Source organism: Chrysochloris asiatica, unplaced genomic scaffold (genome assembly GCF_000296735.1).
Source record: "Chrysochloris asiatica unplaced genomic scaffold, ChrAsi1.0 scaffold00022, whole genome shotgun sequence".
In the NCBI taxonomy this organism is placed as follows: domain Eukaryota; kingdom Metazoa; phylum Chordata; class Mammalia; order Afrosoricida; family Chrysochloridae; genus Chrysochloris; species Chrysochloris asiatica.
The window spans coordinates 2,563,516-2,586,528 of record NW_006408540.1 but is presented as its reverse complement, the minus strand read 5'-3'; the positions used below and the strand labels follow the sequence as shown (position 1 = coordinate 2,586,528).

At 37.1% G+C, this 23,013-nt stretch overlaps 1 protein-coding gene across 3 annotated transcripts in view; it reads right to left on the bottom strand.

Annotated features, from left to right (window-relative positions):
• The window catches only part of DIAPH3 (diaphanous-related formin 3), a 727,649-nt gene that overhangs the window by 541,525 nt on the left and 163,111 nt on the right, over nt 1-23,013 (bottom strand). For all 3 annotated transcript variants that reach the window (XM_006837594.1, XM_006837595.1, XM_006837596.1), the window contains one exon: nt 2,119-2,249. In XM_006837594.1, the coding sequence (XP_006837657.1) occupies nt 2,119-2,249 (131 nt within the window). The remainder of the gene's footprint in view (nt 1-2,118; nt 2,250-23,013) is intronic.

Sequence of the window (23,013 nt, the reverse complement as noted above, 5' to 3'; positions counted from 1 at the left end):
TCTCATGCGTAATACAAAATCCTAACATTTTGTTTTCTTTTGCAATCATATTCATCTACTGGAAACATGAAAAAGAAAAGGTACAAAGGGGAACTACTTCTAACTAGTTTGAAAATCAATAAATGATCTTTTCAGTGGCCTGTGGCTGCCAGATAAACTGAGAAATGATTGTGAGCTGTCTATGCATTCCATCCCAAAATATACATATCCAACATTTAAACTCCACAGAAACAGGGCCTGGATCTGTTTCACTGTTTACTCAAGCCAGATATCTAAGATTCAAACTTAAAGATCAAACACACATCAATCCGATTCTGACTCATAGCAACCTTACAGACAGTAGTAGAACTGCTCAGTAGGTTTTCTGAGACTATAAATCTTTACTGGAGTGGACAGTCTCATCTTTCTCCTGTGGAGCCGTTGACGGGTTTGAACTATTGACTTTGTGGTTAACGGCCCAATGCCTAACCCATCAGGGCTAAGACAGTACCTGGAAACTTGCAAGTAATGACTAAATATATTTTACAGATACACATTAAATTACAAACCAAAGCTCTTCAGGTATAACTGGCAAATAAGCACTGTGTCTGGTTGTTGTTGGCAAAATTAAAATTACTATGGACCCCTTCTTTCCTCCTCACATTCTTTATTAAATGTGCTTCATTTTCACGCCTCAGTAAATAGGAATCTTTTTTTTTTTTTAAAAATCTTTTTCATACTATAGACAAATTTTGAAAACATTCCCCAAAATTATTAGTGTGAAGAGTTATCAAAGACACAATTTTACAGGTCACTAACCACTGGAGTCCTGGTGTGGTGCTATGGGCTAATGCGCTAGACTGCAAAGTCAGTTTGGACTGCAAGGTTGTTGGTTCAAGCTCACCAGCCACTCCTTGGAAACCCTAAATAGGGCCGCTATGGGTTAGACCAACTAGACAGCAATTAACAACAACAAACTATTAACTGGAGTCCTCGTGCGGCACTGCAGGATGATGCACTGGAACCCAAGACCAGTTTGAATCACAAGGTCATCAATTCAAACTCACTACTCGCTCCTTGGAAACCCTAGACAGGATCACTATAAGATGGCGGAACTTAACAACAACAACAATAACAGCCATCAATTATAGTATGTCATTCTACCTCTCAGAATATATATACATATATCTTTAAATATATTATTATGCATAAACATTTATTGTTCATTGTTGTTGTTATGTGCCGTGGAGTCAATTTCTACTCATAGCGACCCTGCATAGGGTTTTGTTGTTGTTGTTGTTAAGTGCATAGGGTTTATGAGACTGTAAATCTTGACAAGAGCAGAAAGCCTCATCTTTCTCCCGTGGAACAGCTGGTAGTTTTGAATTGCTGACCTTAAACTTTGCAGCCCGATTCGTAACCACTACGCTACCAGAGCTCCTTTATTGTTCATTAAGAAGTCAAAACTGATCTACCTTAATCTCTTATAGTTCCAATGTTAATACAACGATAAATGATTATAGTTGGATTATAGTCATTTCTTCCTAAAATCCTCTTACTGCTTACCCTAAGCTCTCTTATCACGGCACACATTCTCCCAAGAGAATTCAGGCTCTACCATGATACCAAAATCCAAAAGTCGTAGAATTTTTGCCTATTGGTGTGGCACTGTAGGATAAACACTGGACTGATAACCACAGGACAGGATATATTCAACAAGAGGGAGGTTGGCAGGGGAGCGATAAAAGAAGTGGAAGACACAGGGAGGAATGCCACGAGTTAAAGTGATTGGAGGTAAACACTGTTAACTGAGGGCACATGGAGAGACTTGCAATCAATGCAATTGAAGCAAAGTATATATAATTTGTTGATTGTCATATCGATCTGCTCTACAAACCTTCACCCAATTCTTCATAAAAAGTTTTTATAAAAATAATACATGTTTTAAAAACTACACTGAGACTTTATTTCTTCATGCATATAAATATCATTTAATCAATTTTTACCTTGAGAAGTTTGTGAGTTACACTTGCATTTATTTAAAGGTGGCATGAAGGAAGTATTAAATTATAATGACAGATAAATGACATCTGTTAAATTCAGAAACATGTCCTGATGGTGTTGGGATATGTGAATTACCTGACAGGGTTACTGGTCAAAGACACACGGAGGGACTCTAAGCATGTGACAAGTCTTTCATCTGCAGATCCCATTTTCAGTTCATGGATGAATTCTTGAGGTAAGATCTGTCGCCTCCTCTTAAGACTTCCCTATAAAATAAGTCAAAACATTTTTATTACTTTACGAAAAGTCAAGATAATCCATCAAAATAATAGCAGTTATATTAATCTCACCTTTCATTTTTAAAGCTATATATAATTACTAAAAATATACTATTTGGGGAGGATGATTTCTTTACTTCTGCCTATAAATCTATCAATTTATAATCCATACTAACCAAAAAAGGTTGCAACGTAACATCAAAAAATCTGAAAATTAAAACAATTGCTTCTGCAAATCCAAAATAACATGGAGACCAATTAAATAAATGGTGTGACGCTGTGGGTTAAGGTGCCAGACTGCAAAGCCATTTGAACTGCTGTTCAAGCTCACCAGCTGCTCCCTATATGGGGTCGCTTGGGGTCGGGAGCGACTCGACGGCACTTAACAATAACAACAACAACAAAATATAATAATATATCTTAGGCATCGACAAACTAAGAATCAGAATTTTATACAAGAGCTACTCTAATAAAATTAGCATTCTAAACAACATAGAAAAAGCTATAATTCATCAATTCATTCAACGAATATTAAGAACCTAGTCCTAGACACAGTGGACACAGGGATTAACAAAACTCAATGTGGCAGGAGAGATACAAGCAAGGACATAATAATTATCAGTGCATTCTAATTCCTATAATAAAGTTGAGCGGGAAACCCAATGTAGAAAACCACACTCGTCCGAGCAGATCAGGGAAACCTCAACAAGGCGTGAAAGATGAGTCAGAGACAAAGATTCAGAAAGGAGTATGTTACAGACCAAAATATAATGTACATACACACACAAAATGAACAACTAAAGACAGCATGTAAAAGCACTTTAAGTGTGTTTGGGGTACTTTGGGAATGGCACAAAGCATGCATAAATGCCAACGGATAGAGAGATAGAAAACATCTATGTATTTATTGAGTTTTTCTCACAGGAATTTTGGGAGGATAAAAAAGAAAAGGAATGGGGGTGGGGGAAGTACCTGAAAATGACTACCATTAACTTGACATTTCTGTTTAAAGTATTTGTCACACACATATATGTTATAATATTCTATATAATGTTCATTCTTAAATACATATACTTATAAAAATATGAGGGAGTCCTGGTGTGGTGCTGTGGGTTAATGCATCAGACTGCAAAGTGGTTTGAACTGCAGGGTCGGTGATTCAAGCTCACCAGCTGCTCCTCAGAAACCCTATACAGGGTCGCTATGGGTCGGAATAAACCCAAAGGACATAACAACAACAATATAAAAATATGGAGTCCTAGTATAGTGCTATAGGTTAATGTACTGGACTGCAAAGTCGGTTTAATCCACAAGGTCAGCGGTTTGAGCTCACCACAGCCTCTCCTCAGAAACCACAGCGTCGCTATGGGTCGAAACTGATTGGACGGCACTAAACAACAACATAAAAACATTATATGATATATATATTGCTCTATAGGTTGCTTTTATGTGGCAGCAGTGTGAAATGTAGATTAGTGATGGTGGTAGTGCGCTATTGAGTAGGTTTTTACTGATAGCAACCCTGTATAGGGTTTCCGAGGCTATAAATCTTAAAGGGAGCCATACTGCTGGCCAACACATAACCACCACACTACACTACCAGGGCTCCTTGAAACGAAGACTAGAATAACAAATGTTAAGTGGCTGTCACATGACAAGGACTCCTGGTATGGCGTTATAGGATCAGCACTGGATTGTGAATCACAACATCAGCAGTTCAAACCCAGCAGCTGCTCCTTGGAAATCCTATACAGGGTCACTATGAGTTGGAACCAACTAGACAGCATTTAACAACAACAAAATCAAGTGGCAATCACTACATAGAGTAGTGGATAAGAGATAAAAGTCCCTTACCACATGAGGCTTTATTCTATAAATAAGTAAAACAGATTTCATTGTAGACAGTAAGAAGTGCTATATTGTAGTTGTGTGACTTAGAATCAGTTCCAACTCACAGTAACCATGTATAGGGTTTCTGAAAACAGCTGATAGGTTTAAACAGCCCACCTTCCAGTCAGCAGTCCAGTGCTTAACCTACAGTGCCACACTAAGGTCCAAGAAGTACTATGGTGGAAGTGCTGATTATGTGCCGTGAGTCCGTTCCAACTCATAGTTCCCCTGTATCAGGTTTCTGAGGGTAAATCTTCACAGAAGCAGAAAGCTTCTGCTTTCTACTGTAATATAGCTCGTGAGAAGTGCTATAGAGAAAATTAAAACAGAGAAGGGGAGTAAGAAGCAAGGTGTGTAAGATGAACTCTGGTAGCATAGTGGTTACAAGTCAGGCTGCTAACCTCATGGTCAGCAGTTCAAAACCACTAGCCATTCCACAGGAGAAAGATGAGGCGTTCTGCTCCCATATAGCTTTACAGCCTTGGAAACCCTCTACAGGGTCACTATGAGTAGGAACCGACTCCATGGCACACTACCACCCACCACCAAAGAAAGAAAGCCTCAGAGAAGAATTTTAAAAACCTCAAATTTGAGTGTTTGAATAAAGGTCTGAGGAGGTGAGGGAACAAACGAGACAAATATCTGGAATACAGTGTTGGGAAGAAGGGGACTGTGTGCTTTACAGACCACTAAAAGAAATGAGGACTTTTATTCAGCATTCAGAAGCAGCAACCTGTTGAAAAGGTATAGAATTAGTACAAATGGAAAATGATGAGGATATTGAACTAACAATGAAGAGAAAATCCAAAATTACATCTATTTAAATTACAAATTACACATTTAAGGGCAAAGAAAGGAAATGGGTATGTATAAACAAAGGCAGATTAGCTGGGATAGCAGAAAATTAGGAGTATTTTTTTCCCATTTCTTTTGATTTTTATTAATTTGCTATATAATGTAGTTGAAGAAAACATTTCCAATAATGCAAAACAAATTAGCACTGAGAAGGCAGGCTATTTTCATTCACATCAATAGCAAAGTGGTAATTTACTAAAGAAAAAATCACTGCCAGAATCTCAAAAGAGAATTTAAAATGATAAAGAAAATAAAGTTGAAAGGGGAAATGGTAAGAGCAGTGAAAATGAACATCTAATTTTTATATCATTGATTGTTAGGTATAATTAAAAAGAGAATATATTCAACTTGCACTGACATGACATTTATCAGTGTTCTTTTTTTTTTCCCCTTCAAATTACCGAAGTATGTATTTCTTCTTCAGCACAGAAAATTATGAGTGCATCAAAGAGCAACAGGAGAAAAAAAAAGAAACAAGCATTGCAGAATGACCACCATTTACGTGATAATTCTGTTTGGATTTTTTTTTTTTCTCACACAGATATTTACAAAATAAAAAAGAAACCACTGCCATAAAGTTGAATCCAACTCAGAGTGACCCTGTATAAGTTTTCCAGGGTTGCAAATCTTTATGGGAGCAGAGAGCTTCATCTTTCTCCCACAGAGCAGAGCATCTTTCTCCTTGCAGCTAGCAGCCCAGTGCTTATCCCACAGTGCCACAAGAGTTCCTAGATATGTACATTGTTGTTATTAAGTGCCTTTGAGTCAGTTCCAATTTTCAGTTCAAACTGACCTTGCGGTTGAGTACCCATGCTACAGCACCACACTGGGATTCCATAGTACTCTTTATGTTGTTGTTAAGTGCCTTCCAGCAGACTCATAGTGACTCTGTATAGAGTTTGCAAGGCTGTGCATCCTTGTGTTTTAGCAGAAACACTCATCTGTCCCCCACAGAGCAGCTGGTGGGCACGAACTACTGACCTTGTGGTTTTCAGACTGTGCTTCCAAGTATTCTATATGTTCATACTTAAATGTATATATATTTTACTCACAGAAATATATGAAATATTTCACTTTTTATTACTTTTATCAATAAGCAATATTCATGAACACAGAAAATACACATAAGTCTTAAAGAATATTACATTTTCCTGCCTACAGAGTACCTGACCTATCATTACTTACACCTAACTATTCACCTACCCTTGAGCATATATATACTGCTTACAACTCCTTGCTATCATAAATTTTCAAGTATCCCGTATATACTGTCAGACCCATTAACATTTTCATCCAAACATATACCAGTGGAAATTCAATGACATAATCTCTTGTAGCACTTTTAACTTTATTATTGAACTAATTATAATTTTGGTAGGATCAAAGTAAACCACAATTGAATAAATGGATTATTTCCTGCATGAGTAAGCCCTACATCATTGTTGTCAGAACCATCACAGTAGTTCCGACACATAGTGACCCTGTATATGGGTCCTGAAGAGCGGCAGGTGGGTTTGAACTGCTAGCTTTTGCAGTTAGCAGTCAAGTGCTTATCCTTGAGCACCACACTAGTGCTCATTTCTTGTAGTTATTGTTGAGTGTCATTGAGTCAGTTCTGACTCATAGCAACCCTGTACAGGGTCTCCAAGGAGCGGCTGGTGATTTGAACCGCTGTCCTTGCAGTTTAAAATGACCTTGCAGTTCAGTGTTGCTCCTATAGCACCACACCAGGACTCCACCAACAATAAGTATATAGAATATGCTTAGTATATACTTAGAATATACTTATATAGTATATAGAAAACAGTTAAATTCGGAATACTTACAGAAATCCTACAACTCAATGGTAATAAGGCAACCTACCCATTTTAAAAATGGACAAAAACGTAAGAATGGTCAGTAATCAAATGAAATGATGTTCAAGAGCATCTGTCATCAAGGAAATGCAAATTTAAATGACAAATGGTATAAAACTATCTAGAATGGTACGTATAGAAAGCAGTTGCTACTCTCCTACACAGTGTTACAGCTACTTTTAAAAGCAGTATGGTAGTTTCTTTCCACCAATCATCTGTCAGTTTGTCATACTGGGGTGGCTTTTAAGTTGCTGTGATTCTAAAGCTATGTCACGGGTATTTTAAATACCAGCAGGGTCACCCATGGTGGACAGGTTTCAGATGAGCTTCCAGACAAAGACAGACTAGGAAGAAGGAGTGACAAACTACATCCGAATACTTAAGTCACTGAAAACCTTATAAATAGCAGGGAAACACTGTCCGATATCGTGCCGGAAAATGAACTCCTCCAATTGGAAGGCACTCAAAATGTATTGGGGAAGAGCTGCCTCCTCAAGGTAGAGTTGACCGTAATGACGGTAATAGAGTAAAGCCCGTGGGACCTTCATTTGCTGATGGGCACAACTCAACATAAAGAGAAACAGCTGTAAACATCATTAATAATCGGAACATGGAACGTATGAAGTATGAATCTAGAAAAATTTGAAAATGTCATAAATTAAATGGAACACATAAACATCAATATCTTAGGCATTAATGAGCTGATATGAACTGCTACTGGCCATTATGAATCTGACAACCACATGGTATGCTATGCCAGGAATGACAAATTGAAGAGGAATGGTGTTGCATTCATTGTCGAAAAGAACATATCCAGATCAGTCATGAGTTACAACACTGTTTGTGATAGGATAATATCCATGACCCGATAGGGAAGACCAGTTAATACCACTATTATTCAAATTTACAACCAACCACTAAAGCCAGTGAGGATGAAACAGAAGAGTTCTACTAACTTATTCAATCTGAAATTGATCAAACAAGCAAACATGGTGATTGGAATGCAAAAGTTGGAAAATATGACCTTGGTGATAGAAATGATGCTGAAGAACACATGACAGAATTCTGCAAAATCAATGATTTGTTCATTTCAAATCCCTTCTTTAGACAGCATAAGAAATGAGCATACACGTGGATCTCACCAGATGGAACACACAGAAATCAAATTGACTACATCTGTGGAATGAGACAATGGAAAAGCTCCATATCATCAGTCAAAACATGGCCAAGGGCAGATTGTGGAACAGACCATCAATTACTCATATGCAAATTCAAACTGAAGCTGAAGAAAATGAAACAAGTCCATGTGAGCCAAAATATGACCTTGAATATATATCACCTGAATTTACAGATCATCTGAACAACAGATTTGATACATTAAACACTAAAGACCAAAGACCAGTAGAGTTGTGGAATGACATCAAGAACATCATGCAGGAAGAAATAAAAAATTCATTAAGAAGACAAGAAAGAAGGAAAAGGTCAAAATGGACGTCAAAAGAGACACTGAAACTTGCTCTCCAGGACAGAGATGCTAAAGTAAATAGAAGAAATGAGTAGGTACAGAGCTGAACAGAAAATTTCAAAGGTCACCTCGAGAAGACAAAGTCAAATATTACAATAAAATGTGCAAAGATCTGGAGTCAGAAAACCTTAAGGGAAGAACATGCTCAGCATTTCTCAAGCTAGGGGAATTGAAGAAAAAAATCAAGCATTGACCTTCGTTATTGAAGGATTCCCTGGGCAAATTATTGAATGATGCAGAAAGCATCAAAAGAAGATGGAAGGAATACACAGAATCACTATACCAAAAGGAAATGGTTAATGTTCAACAATTTCAAGAGGTAGGATGGGATCAAGAGCCAATGATACTGAAAGAAGAAATCCAAGGTGCATTGAAGGAACTGGCAAAGAACAAGCCACCATGAATTGATGGAAGCATGATCTAGGTGGACAAATTTCTGGGAATAGGGAGGAGTCTGTCAGTACATCCCAACAACTTTTTAACAGTCATTTTCTCAAATACAATAAGTCTTCCTAGGGCAATGTAGGTTCCTGCTTGGCTCCTCACTGTATCACCCACTGCCACTGAGTCAATTCTGATTCACACTGATACTACAGGGTAGTATTATGGTCAAGACTGAAAATCTTTACGGGAATAAGTAGCCTCATCTTTCTTTCACAGAACAGCTGGTGGGTTTAATTGTCAATCTTGCAGTTAGCAGCACAACACTTAACCCACTGTGCCACTAAGTTGCCTTACCATATTACCAGCTCCTTTTAAATGCCTAGCTTTCAATGGATGAATAAGGTTAAATAAATCACAAAGAAAGAAAGGCCAAATGCTTACTTGAAAAGGAATAAAACAAATAGGAAACAGACCATATAATTAGTAGATTAGTTTTCAGTACAATTTCCCCTTTTTAATTATATCACTATCAAAACACAAGTATGTTTTTTAAAATATTATTATCTTCTATTATATTACTATCAAAACACGGGTATGAAAGAAAGGAAATTAAGGGGAGAAGATATATTACCTGTATAATCAGAAATATTCCTTTTAAGCCTAACTCTTCTGTGTTTCTCTCATTTTTGCATAACTTCAAAGGAAGTGGGAAGAAGGGGGAGAGAGAAGGATAAATCTGCATCTTTCTGAGTCCATTAGCCATAAAAATGAAAATACTCAGAAAGCTTTATCCCCTGTGATATCAAAACACATTAGCAAGATAAGAATGTATGCCTGACATTACAAAAATTAGAAGGATATTTATCCAACATAATTTTCCAATCTTTTTAATCCTTTATTACATTTTATTCTAAAATATCAAATGCAAGATAGAAAGTTTATACATAGCTCTTGTCATATTCCGTTAACTGTATTCTAAGGTATAAAGGTAAGATACACTGTCACATACTTATTTCCTTTACCATTTTTATGTCTCTACAACCAAACATTTTTTCTTTTATTATATAACTATTACAGGTAATAGTACCCATTTCCTTTGAACTCTCTAAGGACACTATTTTTCGGTACCTGCCTAATTCCTGCATTTCATCTCAGTTTGAGCATAAGACATATTCAACGTATGTTTCTTCACTACTCTATCCCATTTATTTCTTTGCAAACTAATTTAGAATGTCATTCTTATGAAAAAGTAAAAATACAACATATTTCCAGTTACCAGTGGAAAGTACTAAAGAACCTTCATTTTTCAAATACTAAATGATTTTTATACAACCATGAAAAATCCAACATATAATTATGGTCTGATTTTAAAATTAATAAGAGTAGGAAACTAAATCTATAAAACCAATGTACTCTACAGGAAGAGGAAGAAGGCCTAGCAATAATGCCACAATGTATGAAGATGAACTTTTACGTCCAGTAAAGAACCTAATGCGGAGTTCTGGTAGCATAGTGGTTATCAGTCGGGCTGCTAACATCAAGGTCAGCAGTTCAAAACTACCAGCCATTCTGCAGGGAAAAGATGAGGCTTTCTGCTTCTGTGATGACTAAGAGCATGAGAAACCCTATGCAGGGTCACTATGAGTCAGAACCAACACCACCACCACCACAAGAGTACCTAAAGCAAGACAGTTTGCTTTAAGTAAAATTTGCCTAGACACATCAAACAGGACTCTCAAGTTATATTCTTAAACACTACTCCAATCGCTGGAAACAATCATCCAGATCAATATAAGAAAAGCACTGGACTATTGCTAACTGTAAAGATGGTAGTTCAAAGCTACCAGCCACTCCTAGGAAATCCTATACAAGGTTGCTGTGAGTCAGAACCATCTTGAGGGCATTTAACAACAATAAATACAATATCTTATCTTTCCGAAACTTGGCCTATACCAAAATTTTCCATACAGTATTCTCAACTGCAGTAAATAGCTTTTTAATCACACTTAACTCCATTAACTGAAACTGGCAATTTTTAAATGACAGCCTAAAATACATAGCCTCCTAAAGATTAAAATACTGGAGAACAGTAATAATAGCGTTTTTTTCTTCGTGTTGTTTTTCTATGTGAAGTTAGTTATTGATCATTAGAACTTTCTCCATAACATTGTAGAAAATAGGAAAACCCCATAAACAAAATTCCATATGGAAAAAAAGTCCAAGTCCTCCTAGTGATCTGAGAATATGTCTATACTCTTGCTTGAGTGTCTGTGTCTATGTGTATAATAGCTGAGTTTAAGTCAGTAACCATAAACTATCTGACTTTCTCTTTAGCACTGTAATTCCTGAATCTCTGGTACCTAGTCAGGTTATGACACTTGTAAAAAATAAGATAATATGAGAGTAAGATGAGACTATTTAAAGAAATAATTTGCATTGATAATAACAATAGTCGAAGAAAACAGCAAAGTCAGCATTGTACAAAACAAGATTAAGCACAATTGCTGCCAAGGGGGTAATTATAATCTAAATTACTTTCATGTATTTCACTATTAAAATATACTGTGAAAATGTCCTTGCATTTTTCAAATGATTTCCAGCATCTCTAATGTCACTGATCAACAGAAACACTAAAATGTCACTGAAGTATGAATTATTCGTTTTCAGAGCATTTACAATCCCAGCAGTTCTCCAGTGCCAATTAAATCTGTTATTCACAGAAGATTTTATGCAAACTCATAGTAGAAGAAATGAGAGTTGAAAATTACTGAAGAAAGGTGTATTTGCCACCAAAAGTTGATAAAAAAGAAAAAAAAAAAGTTGATCAAGGAGTTCCTCTAGTCACTTCTAATATATTTTTTGAATAAGCATTTAATAAGTCCCAGTCCTAGTGTTATACTGTCAGATAAGGACTAGACTGCTAATTGTAAGGTTATCAGTACAAACCCATCAGCTGCTCCTTGAAAATCCTATAGGGTGTCACTAAGAGAACCAACTGAACAGCACTTAAGAACAACTGATATCATAAAAATTATGTCAGTAATTGTGGGAAATGTTATCAATACACACTAAAAACAGCAAATTAAAATTTTTAAAGTACCAAGTACATTTTATAAAAAAAAAAAAAAAAAGTTAAAATACAGAAAACTCCTCCTTTCCCATCCATTATCAGTTTTGAAATTAACTCTATTAAAAACGCATTTCATTCAATAATAATTAGACATTTAGAGATTAACTCAAAATCATAACAAAAGAAACTCAACACACTACATTTCTTTTATTAGCACTACCTAATCACCACTGACCTACCTGTTATTCATAAGAAAGCTTTTCTGCATCAGCCCATTCATTGACTTCAATGAGCCACTTGCATACTTAGAATATTTTCTGTATCAGCCCATTGCCTTAAATAAGCCACTTGCATGTTTAAAATATTTTATGTATTTAAGAAGAGCTGATTCAAAAGCTGAATACTGTACCCTGGTGATATAATACGTATACCTGCTTACCAGAATTGAGATGTTCTTTTAGCCAAATTCAAAGCCTAAAATCTTTCTGTGTTCCAAAAGGCTAATTGACCACATTAATCCCAGCCTTTGTCCCCTTGCTGACCACTCCCAAAGAGACCACAGTAGGAGGTCCTGAAAAGAATAGGAGGAAAATGTAGAATAAAATTCAGAATATTTATAAAGACTAAGCTTTTCTGTTCTGAGAGAGACTAGTAGAACCCCAGGGCTGTATAGCATTTAGACACCCTTCAGGTCTGGCACTGAACTCACTCAGATGCTTTAACGTTCATCCAACCAAAGCCAATTGTTCAAAAACACTAGCCACTACTCTGAAACCGTATACAGGGTTACTATGAGTTGGAAACAACTCGACAGCACATAATACCAACAACAATAAGGTCAACAAATAATACCAGAGAAGTATACATTCCTTATAACAATCAACCATATGAGATCAAAAAGGCAGTATTTGCCCAGGGGAAAAGCTCAAAAGAAGGAAGGGTTAGGGAAGAAGACCAAATGAAAACTATAAACACAGAGAGCGAGTAGGATAAGTACTATTTTATTGTAGAATTGCAATCAATGTCACAAAACAAATGCATATGGATTGTTGAATGGAAAACCAATGTACTCTGTAAACTTTGACCCACATTCCAAAAAGAATGTGGCCAAGTTTTAACAATCTGAAATTTATGGAAGATGTCTTTAATAAACTCTGCTCTTAAGAGCTTCAAAAATATATATTCCACTTAATATTGTGTGACCACATTATCAACTGGGTTAATTATACCAAAGAATTAATGTATGCAAAAACAAACTGAGTTCTCTTATCTTCAGGTTATATGGTATTTTTAAAGCTTAAGTTTTATAAGCTAGGTATAATTTTTCCATTTCACTCTGTTCTGAGAGTTTTTTGTACCTAACCTCCTGCTTATAACAAGTTAAAGACCATGGTTAATGGACTTTCATAAGCCAATCTATAAATCTCAGTTCTTTCCTAAGAAAAGAACTGCTTCTTGTACCTAACTTGTAATCACTAACTCTGATTCAGCTTAAACACCTATGAGAACTTCTGAGTTAGGTTTAATATTACTAAGAATTAATGAAGTGAACTTACTATAACAAAGGCAAGAAATAGTAGGAAGCTTGTTAAAAATTCTTGCTTGGCATAATCAAATTTTTTTGTTTGCTTATAACTAAAGGTTTAATTTGTTAATTCATAAAAATCATTAAAGGTTTAAAGTCAAATAGCATATAAATCAAAGAATTGGGTTTCTAATTGTTAAGGTAAAAAAAATACTTATTGGTCATTGTGTTAAAAAAAAAATCAATTTTATTCATGTGCAATCAGCCTTAAAGGTAAAGGTTTTCAGCAGAACAAATTCCTGAATATAATGAACACCTGACAATTTGGAACTGCATAAAAAAGTCACAAAAGATTTTGCTTATAAAAAGGTGCTAAAAGGTTTTATTCAATAAATTGTTGCTGCTGCCAAGTACCTTGCATACATAGCAACCCTATGTAGTCATTCTGAGGAATGGTCGGTGGGTTTGAACTGCTGACCTTGTGGTTAGCAGTTCAGTGCTTATCCTACAGCACCATACCAGGATTCCTTATTTAATGAGAGGTGTTTAATTCTTATTTGAGCTAAAAATTCATATTAGTGTTTTGTTGTTGTTGTTGTTGTTGTTGTTGTTGTTGTTAAGTGCTGTCAAGTTGGTTCCGACATAAAGCAACCCTGTATAGGGTTTCCGAGGAGCAGCTGGTGAGCTCGAATGCCAATTTTGCAGTTCAAACATTAACCCACAGCACCACACTATTATATTTACTTGCCTAATCCTGGACAGCAGGCAAAGAGTATAATATCATAAATTTTATTAAGCTACATTTTTAGTCACTAAACTTGGTAGATCATTGGAGTGATAACCACAAGGTTAGCAGTTTGAGACCACCAGACACTCCAAGAGAGAAAGATGAGGCTTTCTGCTCTCATTAAGATTTACAGTTTTGGAAACTCCGTAAGATTCACAATGAGTCAGAACTCAAGCACTTGGCAACAAAAACAACATATATATCACAAGGGAAAGGGGAAAAGAACACAAAAGATATACATGTAAATACATAAACAAAAGTAAATATATAAACACATTACATGAGCAAAACAGATATATATAGATATCCTTCTGTGTTCCTACCCCCTGTGATCTGTAGAAAAGAAAACCTCTAGAGGTAGATGTAAGTTATTTCCATTAAAAAGAATTCAATTAATAAATCCAATAAAGGATTATTATGATGCAAGAAACAGAGGACTTCAAAACAATAAGGGCAGTCTGACTGTTACCACAAGAACATGCAGGTTGCTTGCCCAGGAGACATCAAGGCAAGTGGTCAGGTCCTCTCAGTGCAAATTCTCTTCCAAGACTAAGATGCAAGGGAAATATATGCTTTGATTGGTGACCACGCATGTCACCCATAAGGGGAAGTGACTGAAGAACATCAATGAAGTGGTGAGCTAAGCCCTACATAGTTCAGCAAATGACTGTGAACCCGGGTGGAGACCTGGTGGGCCAGAAGCGAGGCAACACCTGGGGACTCATGGGCTCAGAGTCAATGACACTGCCACAGAGGACTAGAATGGAGAGTGGGGCGGCCAGCCAATAAGAAGAGGGTGGAAAGATGCAAGAACAACCACACTTGCAGATGATACCCACTTGACCTGGCTTCAATGACTGGATAAACAGGACTCAACCCGAAGAAGAAAGAAGAGGAAAAAAGTGTCATCTGATGCAATTCAATAAACAGGACCTATGGTTACGAATCGGGCTGCGAACCTTAAGGTCAGCGGTTTGAAACTACCAGCTGCTCCGCGGGAGAAAGATGAGGCTTTCTACTCCCGTAAAGATTTACACCCTCGGAAACCCTGTTACAGGGTCGCTATGGGTCGGAACCGACTCGACGGCACTTAACAACAACAACAACAACAACACCTATAAATGCAGTAGCTCAAAAGAGGAAACAAATCCCTGCTGCAAGAACTATTCCCACCCCCTCCACACAAAGGGTAGACAGGGATGGGCAACTTGGACATTGGCTACCCAAAATGGGGGGAGGGATACAAAGGTAAGAAGTGACTGGCTTACAAGCTTTCAAGAGGGAACCTAGATCCATAGGGTGTGGAGGAGGGTAGAGTCTCCAGTGAATAGTACCCAACCTGTCCAGGAAGGGCTGATGAAATGAAATACAGATGGGTCTCTTGTGATGCAATAGTGAATAATTGTTCTCAGGACTGATTGTGAGGGTTGGAAATCTAAAGGTGGGCATTTTGTAGCAAGGAGGAGAGTGATTAACTTTTCAGTCTAGGAGCGGAGGACCCTAGGACCATCAGTGGAGAAAAGCGGAGAGCAGGATCCTACCCAGAGAAGCAGTGAGGCCTGAGATGGAGGCAGGGAAGACAATGTCAAGAGATGGTGTGGCTGGGGACCTGGGATCTGGAGATGGAAAGGAGATGAGGACTGGGGGGTGGGGGGGGCCGGCTTACAGGGTACACCCTTTGGTTGGGTGAAGAAGCATGGACAGGATGGTAACTATGCCAATGAAACGATAGATGATAGAATGAATGTAAACCTAATATTCTCCCATGTGGACTATCACACAATTCACAATAAAACATTTATTTAAAAAAAGAAAAAGAAACAGAGGCCTTGTGGCATCATGGTTAACTGTTCAGCTGCTAACTAAAAGGTCAGTGAGTGAAACCACCAGCAGCTTCATGGGGAAAAGATGTGACTTTCTGCTTCTGTAAAGATTTACAGCCTTGGAAACTCTATGAGGCAGTTCTACTCTTTCTTACAAGGTTGCTATGAGCCAAAATAGGCTCATCCGCAGGGTGGGATGTTATGTTGTGTTGTGTTGTGTTGTGTTGTGTTGTGTTGTGTTGTGATGTGATGTGATGTGATGTGATGTGATGTGATGTGATGTGATGTTATAAGGGTATAAGGGAAAAGACAGAATAGATTCCTGTTGCTTTCCAGATTATACATCTTAGTAGCATATAGATAGACGATGCACAAGTAAATATATGAACAAAAAAGACAATTTTAGATAGTGATACATTTCATAACAAAAAAAAAAATGGGATATAAGACAGGTGACCTAGGAAGACCTCCCTAATTAGGTTATATTTGATCTGAGACTTGAATGTTACAACAGACACAGTCAAGACCACAGAGATCCATCCAGCCGAAGAGAAGAGCAATTTTGATAGAAAGATCCTAAGAAGATAATAAGCTGGGAGTGGATCCATAAACAGAGAGATGTACACGGGGGTAGAAATACCACTACCCAAGAAGGGAAAACAGTCATAGAAGCAGGTAGGAGGCAGGACCCATGAAGTCAAGTCAGTAAATGATGAGTTTGACTTTTATTTTTACTGGTATAAAGTGTAAAGATGAGGCACTGGAAGGATTTAAGCAGAAAAGAAAGGTGGCTCATCTTAGGATTCCAAATGACCACACTGGCTACTAAGTAAAAACGGATGTTCCAATGATGAAATGCTTTAAAAAGTGGATTTCATAAAGTTTAGTCCTTTGTTTTAAGGGGGAAAAAAATAGGACGTCCTTGTAAATGGAAAGCCTTTTGTTTTGTTTTGTTTTGTTTTGTTTGGGGGGGAGGTGTTTCTTTCTATTTTCAATATTAATTTTATTGTCCTTTTTTTTTAATACAGAAATGATAATACATTTTTGGGAGCGCAGTGGCACCATACAAGAAGCACTAGACTATGAACCACAAGGTCCATGGTTCAAAGCCGCGAACCCCTCTATGGAAGAAAGATGAAGCTTTCTGCTACAGTGAGGATTTAAAGCATCAGTAACCTTATAGAGGGTCACTATGAGTCGAAACCAACTTGACGGCACTTAACAACAAAATACATTTTTACAAATATTATACTGAAAGCACATGTGTTTTCTTCCACATTTTCTTTCTAAAATAACTACAATCCTTCTAACTTTGGCAAGAGCCACTTGTTTTAATTATGTAGTGTTGTTGCAACAGAAATACCACAAGTGGATGGCTACAAAAAAAAAACAAAACAACTGTATTCTCTCACAGTTCAGGAAGTTGAGTTCAGGGTACCAGCTTTCATGGAAAGCTTTCTCTCACAGTCAGTCTTGGGGAAGATCCTTGTCTCTTTCCAACATCTGTGGGATTGGCATCACCTGGAGATCCCCAAGTGTCTTAGCATCAATTTTCCTTTGAGTCTAGAAGGTTCACAGCACAGAGTTCAAAGGACATGCAACACAGACGGCTCGTTTTACTTGGTAGTATTAGGTCCTTTTGATGTCTGCTTGCTTGATCAATCTCTTTTATATCTCACAGAGACTGAGTCAAGATACAATCAAATCATGTAATTGCATCCTGGCTTATTAATCCACCCTCATTAACATCACAGAAGTTAAAGCATATAGGATGATTACATCAGATCACGAAATGGAAGATAATTTACTTGACATTGATAATGGTCTCGTCAAGTGGATACATAATTTTGGTGGACACCACTTAATCTATAAGAGTCCTAGTGTGACACTGTAGGTTAATGCGCTGGACTGTAAATAAAGTTGGTTTGAACCACAAAGTCGGCAGTTCAAGCTCATTAGCTGCTCTTTGGAAACCCTGTATAGCATCACTATGGGTCTGAGCCAACTGGATTGCACTTAACAGAAACAACATTCAATCTATAACACTGTTTCTACTATTATTGTCTCTTTATCTTTTATGCAACTCCCCAAAAATTGTTGTTAAAACTATTATGTTGTTGTTATGTACCATGGAGTCAGTTCCTACTCATAACGACTCTCAACAGGGTTTCCGAGGAGAGAAATAAAACAATAAGTACTACATATCTTTTCCAACTGTTTTATAGAACTAATACTCCCATGCCTTTTATTGTTCACTAAGAATGTATAAGGATTCCTCAAAAAAGTATGTGGAAGTATGGAACTAAAATATAACGGTATTCTGTCACAAACTTTTTGAAGCTCTTCTCATATATGTAAAGCCTTATTCATTGACATACACTGCAATGGACACTCTTGTAAGTTTAATTTTTATCCAAAATTTTCAATACTACTAAGCAACATTTTTCTAAGGCTCTAAATACTGAGTCAAGAATATTGAGCTCAAAGACCAAATAAGAATTTTCTATTCTAGGAGCTCCGGTAGAATCAGGCTGGGTACCTCAAGGTTAGCAGTTCAAAACTACCAGCCACACCACAGGAGAAAGATGAGGCTTTCTGCTCCCATAAAGATTTACAGCCTCGGAAACCCTGTACAGGGTCGCTATGAGTCAGAACCGACTCCATGCATATAACAACAACAACAACATTCTCAGCTCTAGCTAGATCTGACATGAAGTATGGAGATGTTATTTGTGGAAATTTCTGTTTTCTACATCACAATGTGTGATACTTTTTAAATAAACGTTCTTCTTTAATGTTTCTATTAAGTAATTTTACATCAATTTTAAAAGAAATTAACTTACATTGAATCAAAACTAGTCTCCTTAAATAAAGTTCAAAATCTCAAATTTGCAAATTGAAGTATCTATAGACGACACTCTTACAATATCTAGCAAAACTATATGTGATTTACTTTTTGAAGTAGAAATTCTACTCCTAGCATTCAGGAGAGAATTTCAATAATAGAAAATACATATGCATAGGTTATTTATTGCAGCATTGCAAAATACTGAAAACAACCTGAATGGCCATACATAAAAGAGTAATTGAATAAACCATGGTGAACCACATATTAGAGCAGCATGAAGCATGCAGACATGGCATGATTCCCAGGATATTCTTTTAAATGGATTATATACTATAGTATACAGTAAAACCTACAAATGCCAGAACTGGTATAAGAAAGAAACTTCTCAGAGAAGGAAAATTCAAATAATTTTCACTAAAACAAGTTACCAAAAAAAAAAAAAAAAAAAGATAAGACCGCATGCTATCCAAGGCAGAAAATTTGAGATACTATGTGAAGCAAGGCAATGTGGTTCCATTCCAGCTCTCACAGGTTTCACTGTATTACATTTTACTTGTGAAAGAGAAATAAGAAAATACATATACATCTATTTGTTCAAAAAGACAGGAAGGAATAACTAGGAATTAGTAAGATTCAAAGGAGCCCTGGTGGTATAATGGGTTACACATTAGACTGCTAATTACAAGATTAGCAGTTCAAACCCACCAGCTGCTCTGTAGGAAACAGATGTCATTGTCTGCACCCAAGAAGATTTACAGCAGCATAAACCCCAGGGAGAAATTCTACCCTGTCCTCTAGGATTGCTATGGGCGTGCAGTGGCTCCATACAATAAGCACTGGATTGCAAACAACAAGGTTGGTAGTTCAAGCCCACCAGCCATTCCTCAGGAGAACAACGCTGTCGCTCCTAGAAAGGTTTAAAACCTCAAAGACCCCATGCAGGATAACTATGAGTCAGAACAGATTCAACGGTGCTTAACAACAACAAACATAGAGTTGCTATGAATCCGAATCAACTTGATGACGGTGGATTTTGGTGATAATAACTCCAAATGGTAGGTAGATGGGTACATGGCAGAAAAGATGAGAAAGTAAGAACATGGTAGAAGAGAAAGGGATAAGAGACATTTCATAAAAGTATACCCTTTTGTATAGTTCTGACTTTTGGAAGGTCTCACAAACTTAAAATGAATAAAACTAAATAAATTGAAAACAAGATGAGCAGAAGAATACTCCTAAAATTAAATTAATCCAAAACAAGTGAAACTTATTATACTGTATATCAAATAACTAATAATGACAAATAAGTGAAAATTGGAAAAGCCAGAATAATTAGACTCTAATTAGAGGTACCAATAATTGTTTGTGTTTATTTCTATGGCAATATAAAAGAAAAGAAATAGATATAGAAGCTGTTTGCATCTAAATGTAGTATTTCTTCTCTGTATAGGGATGTGCACATGTAATCATACACCTGTGCACACATATATACAAATCAGTGCATAAATTTCTTCTCATTCAGGGTGGTGGCTGTGTGCCGTGGAGTTGGTTCTGACTAATTGCAACCCTGTACAGGGTTTCTGAGACACGGGAGCAGAACGCCTCATCTTTCTTCTGCGGAACACCTGGTAGTTTCAAACTGCTGACCTTGCAGTTCACAGCCTGGTTCATAACCACTACGCTACCAGAGCTCACATTCATGGAGCCTAGAGGTAAAGACATTTATAAGAATTAGTAGATCTAGTGTCCAGAGGTTATTGTTGTTATCATTGTTAAGTGCCTTCAAGTTATTTCCAACTTATAGCAACCCGGTATAGGGTTTCTGAGACTTTTTAAATCTTTGCAGGAGCAGTAAGTCTCATCTTTCTCCCGCAGAGAAGCTGACACGCTCAAACCACGTGCCTAGTGGCTTGCAGTAGAGTGCTTATCATGTATCATTCTCCATTAAGAGTTAACAAAGGCTCTTTGAAGAAATAACTGATTACAGGGCTAAGGGTAAGAAAGTACAATATAATCTTGAAACATGGTGTGCCAGATTTTAAAAAGTGCTCAATGGAGATCCCAGGGACCATCAAGGGACAAGAGCCGAGTACAGGACCCTACCCAGAGAAACAGTGACGTGGAGAGATGGAGGCAGAGACGATGACGTGGAGAGATGGAGCAGCTGGGAACTCTAGACCCAGAGAGGGAGAGGGGTTGTGTGCTGACAACCAAGGTGCAGGCTTGCGGGGTATACTGGTCAGTTGATGATGCATGGAGGGGATTGTAACCATGGCAATGAAACGATATATGATATGATGAATGTAAAGCTAATGTTCTCCCATGTAAACTACCACATAATTCACAATGAAACATTTTTTAAAAAGTGCTCAAACTATACAGTTTGCATGCCAAAAGGACAAAAAAAAATTGGTTTGAAGGGGCTTCCACTCATCAAATCTATGTAAATAAAAGTAAAGAATCATAACTATTTTAATAAAATTATACTTAATGATTCTATACTGTTTTATGTTGTTGTTAGGTGCCACCAAGCTTGTACCAACCCATAGTGACCCGCTGCACAACAGAACGAAACACTGTCTGGTCCTGAGCCAACCTCACAATCGTTGCTATGCCTGACCCCATCACTGAAGCCAACTGCTGCGGTTGTTGTTAAGTGCCATCGAGTCGATTCCAACCCATAATAACCCTGTACGTGGGGTCTTCCTCTTTTTCTCTGACCCTCCACTTTACCAAACATGATATCCTTCTCCAGTGACTGGTCCCTCCTAATAATATATCCGAAGTATGAGAGAAAATGTTTGGCTATCCTGGCTTCCAAGGAGCATTCTGGCTATACATCTTCCAGCACAGATTTGTTTGTTCTTTTAATATTCTCCTCCAACACCATACCTCAAATACATCAACTCCTCTCTGGCCTTCCTTATTCACTGTCCAACTTTCATATGCGCATGAGGTATTGAAAATAACCTTGGGTCCATTGCACCTTAGTCCTCAAACTGACATCTTTGCTCTTTGACACTTTAAAGGGGTTTTGCACAACAGATTTGCCTAAAGCAATATGTTGTCTGATTTCTTGATGGATGCTTCCATGAGTGTTGATGGCTGATCCAAGAAAAATGAAGTATTTGACAACTTCAATCTTTTCTCCATGGATGTTGTTTACTGGTCAAATGGTGAGAATTTTTGTATTCTTTACATTGAGATGCAACCCATACTGAAGGCTATTGTCTTTGATCTTCATCATAAGTATTTTAAGTCCTCTTCACTTTCAGCAAGCAAGGTTGTATCATTTTTATTTCATAGGTTGTTATTGAGTCTTCCTCCAATCTTGATGCCAAGCTTTTCTTCATATAACCCAGCTTCTTGGATTATTTGCTCAGCATACAGATTGAATAAGTATGTTGAAAGAATACAACCCTGTTGCACATCTTTCTTAATTTTAAACCATTCAGTGTTTCCTTCTGCTGTTCAAACAATTGCCTCTTGGTCTATATACAGGTTCCTCATGAGCACAAGTAAGCATTCCGGAATACTCATACTTTACAATGTTATCCACAGCTAGCTTGTCATAATCCACAAAACTGAAAGCCTTTGCATAGTCAATAAAGCACAGGTGAACATCTTTCTGGTATTCTCTGCTTTCAACCAAGATCCATCTGACATCAGTAATGATATCCCTCATTCCACATCCTCTTCTGAATCCAGCTTGAACCTCTGGAAGTTCTCTGTCAACGTATGGTTACAGCCATTTTGGATTACTTTTAGTAAAACTTTACTTGCATGGGATCAATGATATGGCCCGATTATTTCTGCATTTCGTTGGGTCACCTCTCTTTGGAATAGGCACAAATAGGAATCTCTTCCAGTCATTTTAGTTTTCTTCCAAATTTCTTGACATACATGAGTGAGTGCCTCCAGTGCTGTGTTAGTTAGGTATATAAAGTCAGTTTGTTTATATACTATTATATAAACACACATTAATAGATAAATGGAATGAAAGAAATATAGTAGAATTCCAACTAATAACTATAGATGGAAAATAACTATTTTATAACAAATATAATAATAACCAATTTCAAGGAAGAATCACGAATCAATATAAAAAAGACATGGTGAAAGATTCACAAACATTTTATTGTTGTTAGGTGCCATTGCTCTGGTAGCGTAGTGGTTACGAATCGGGCTG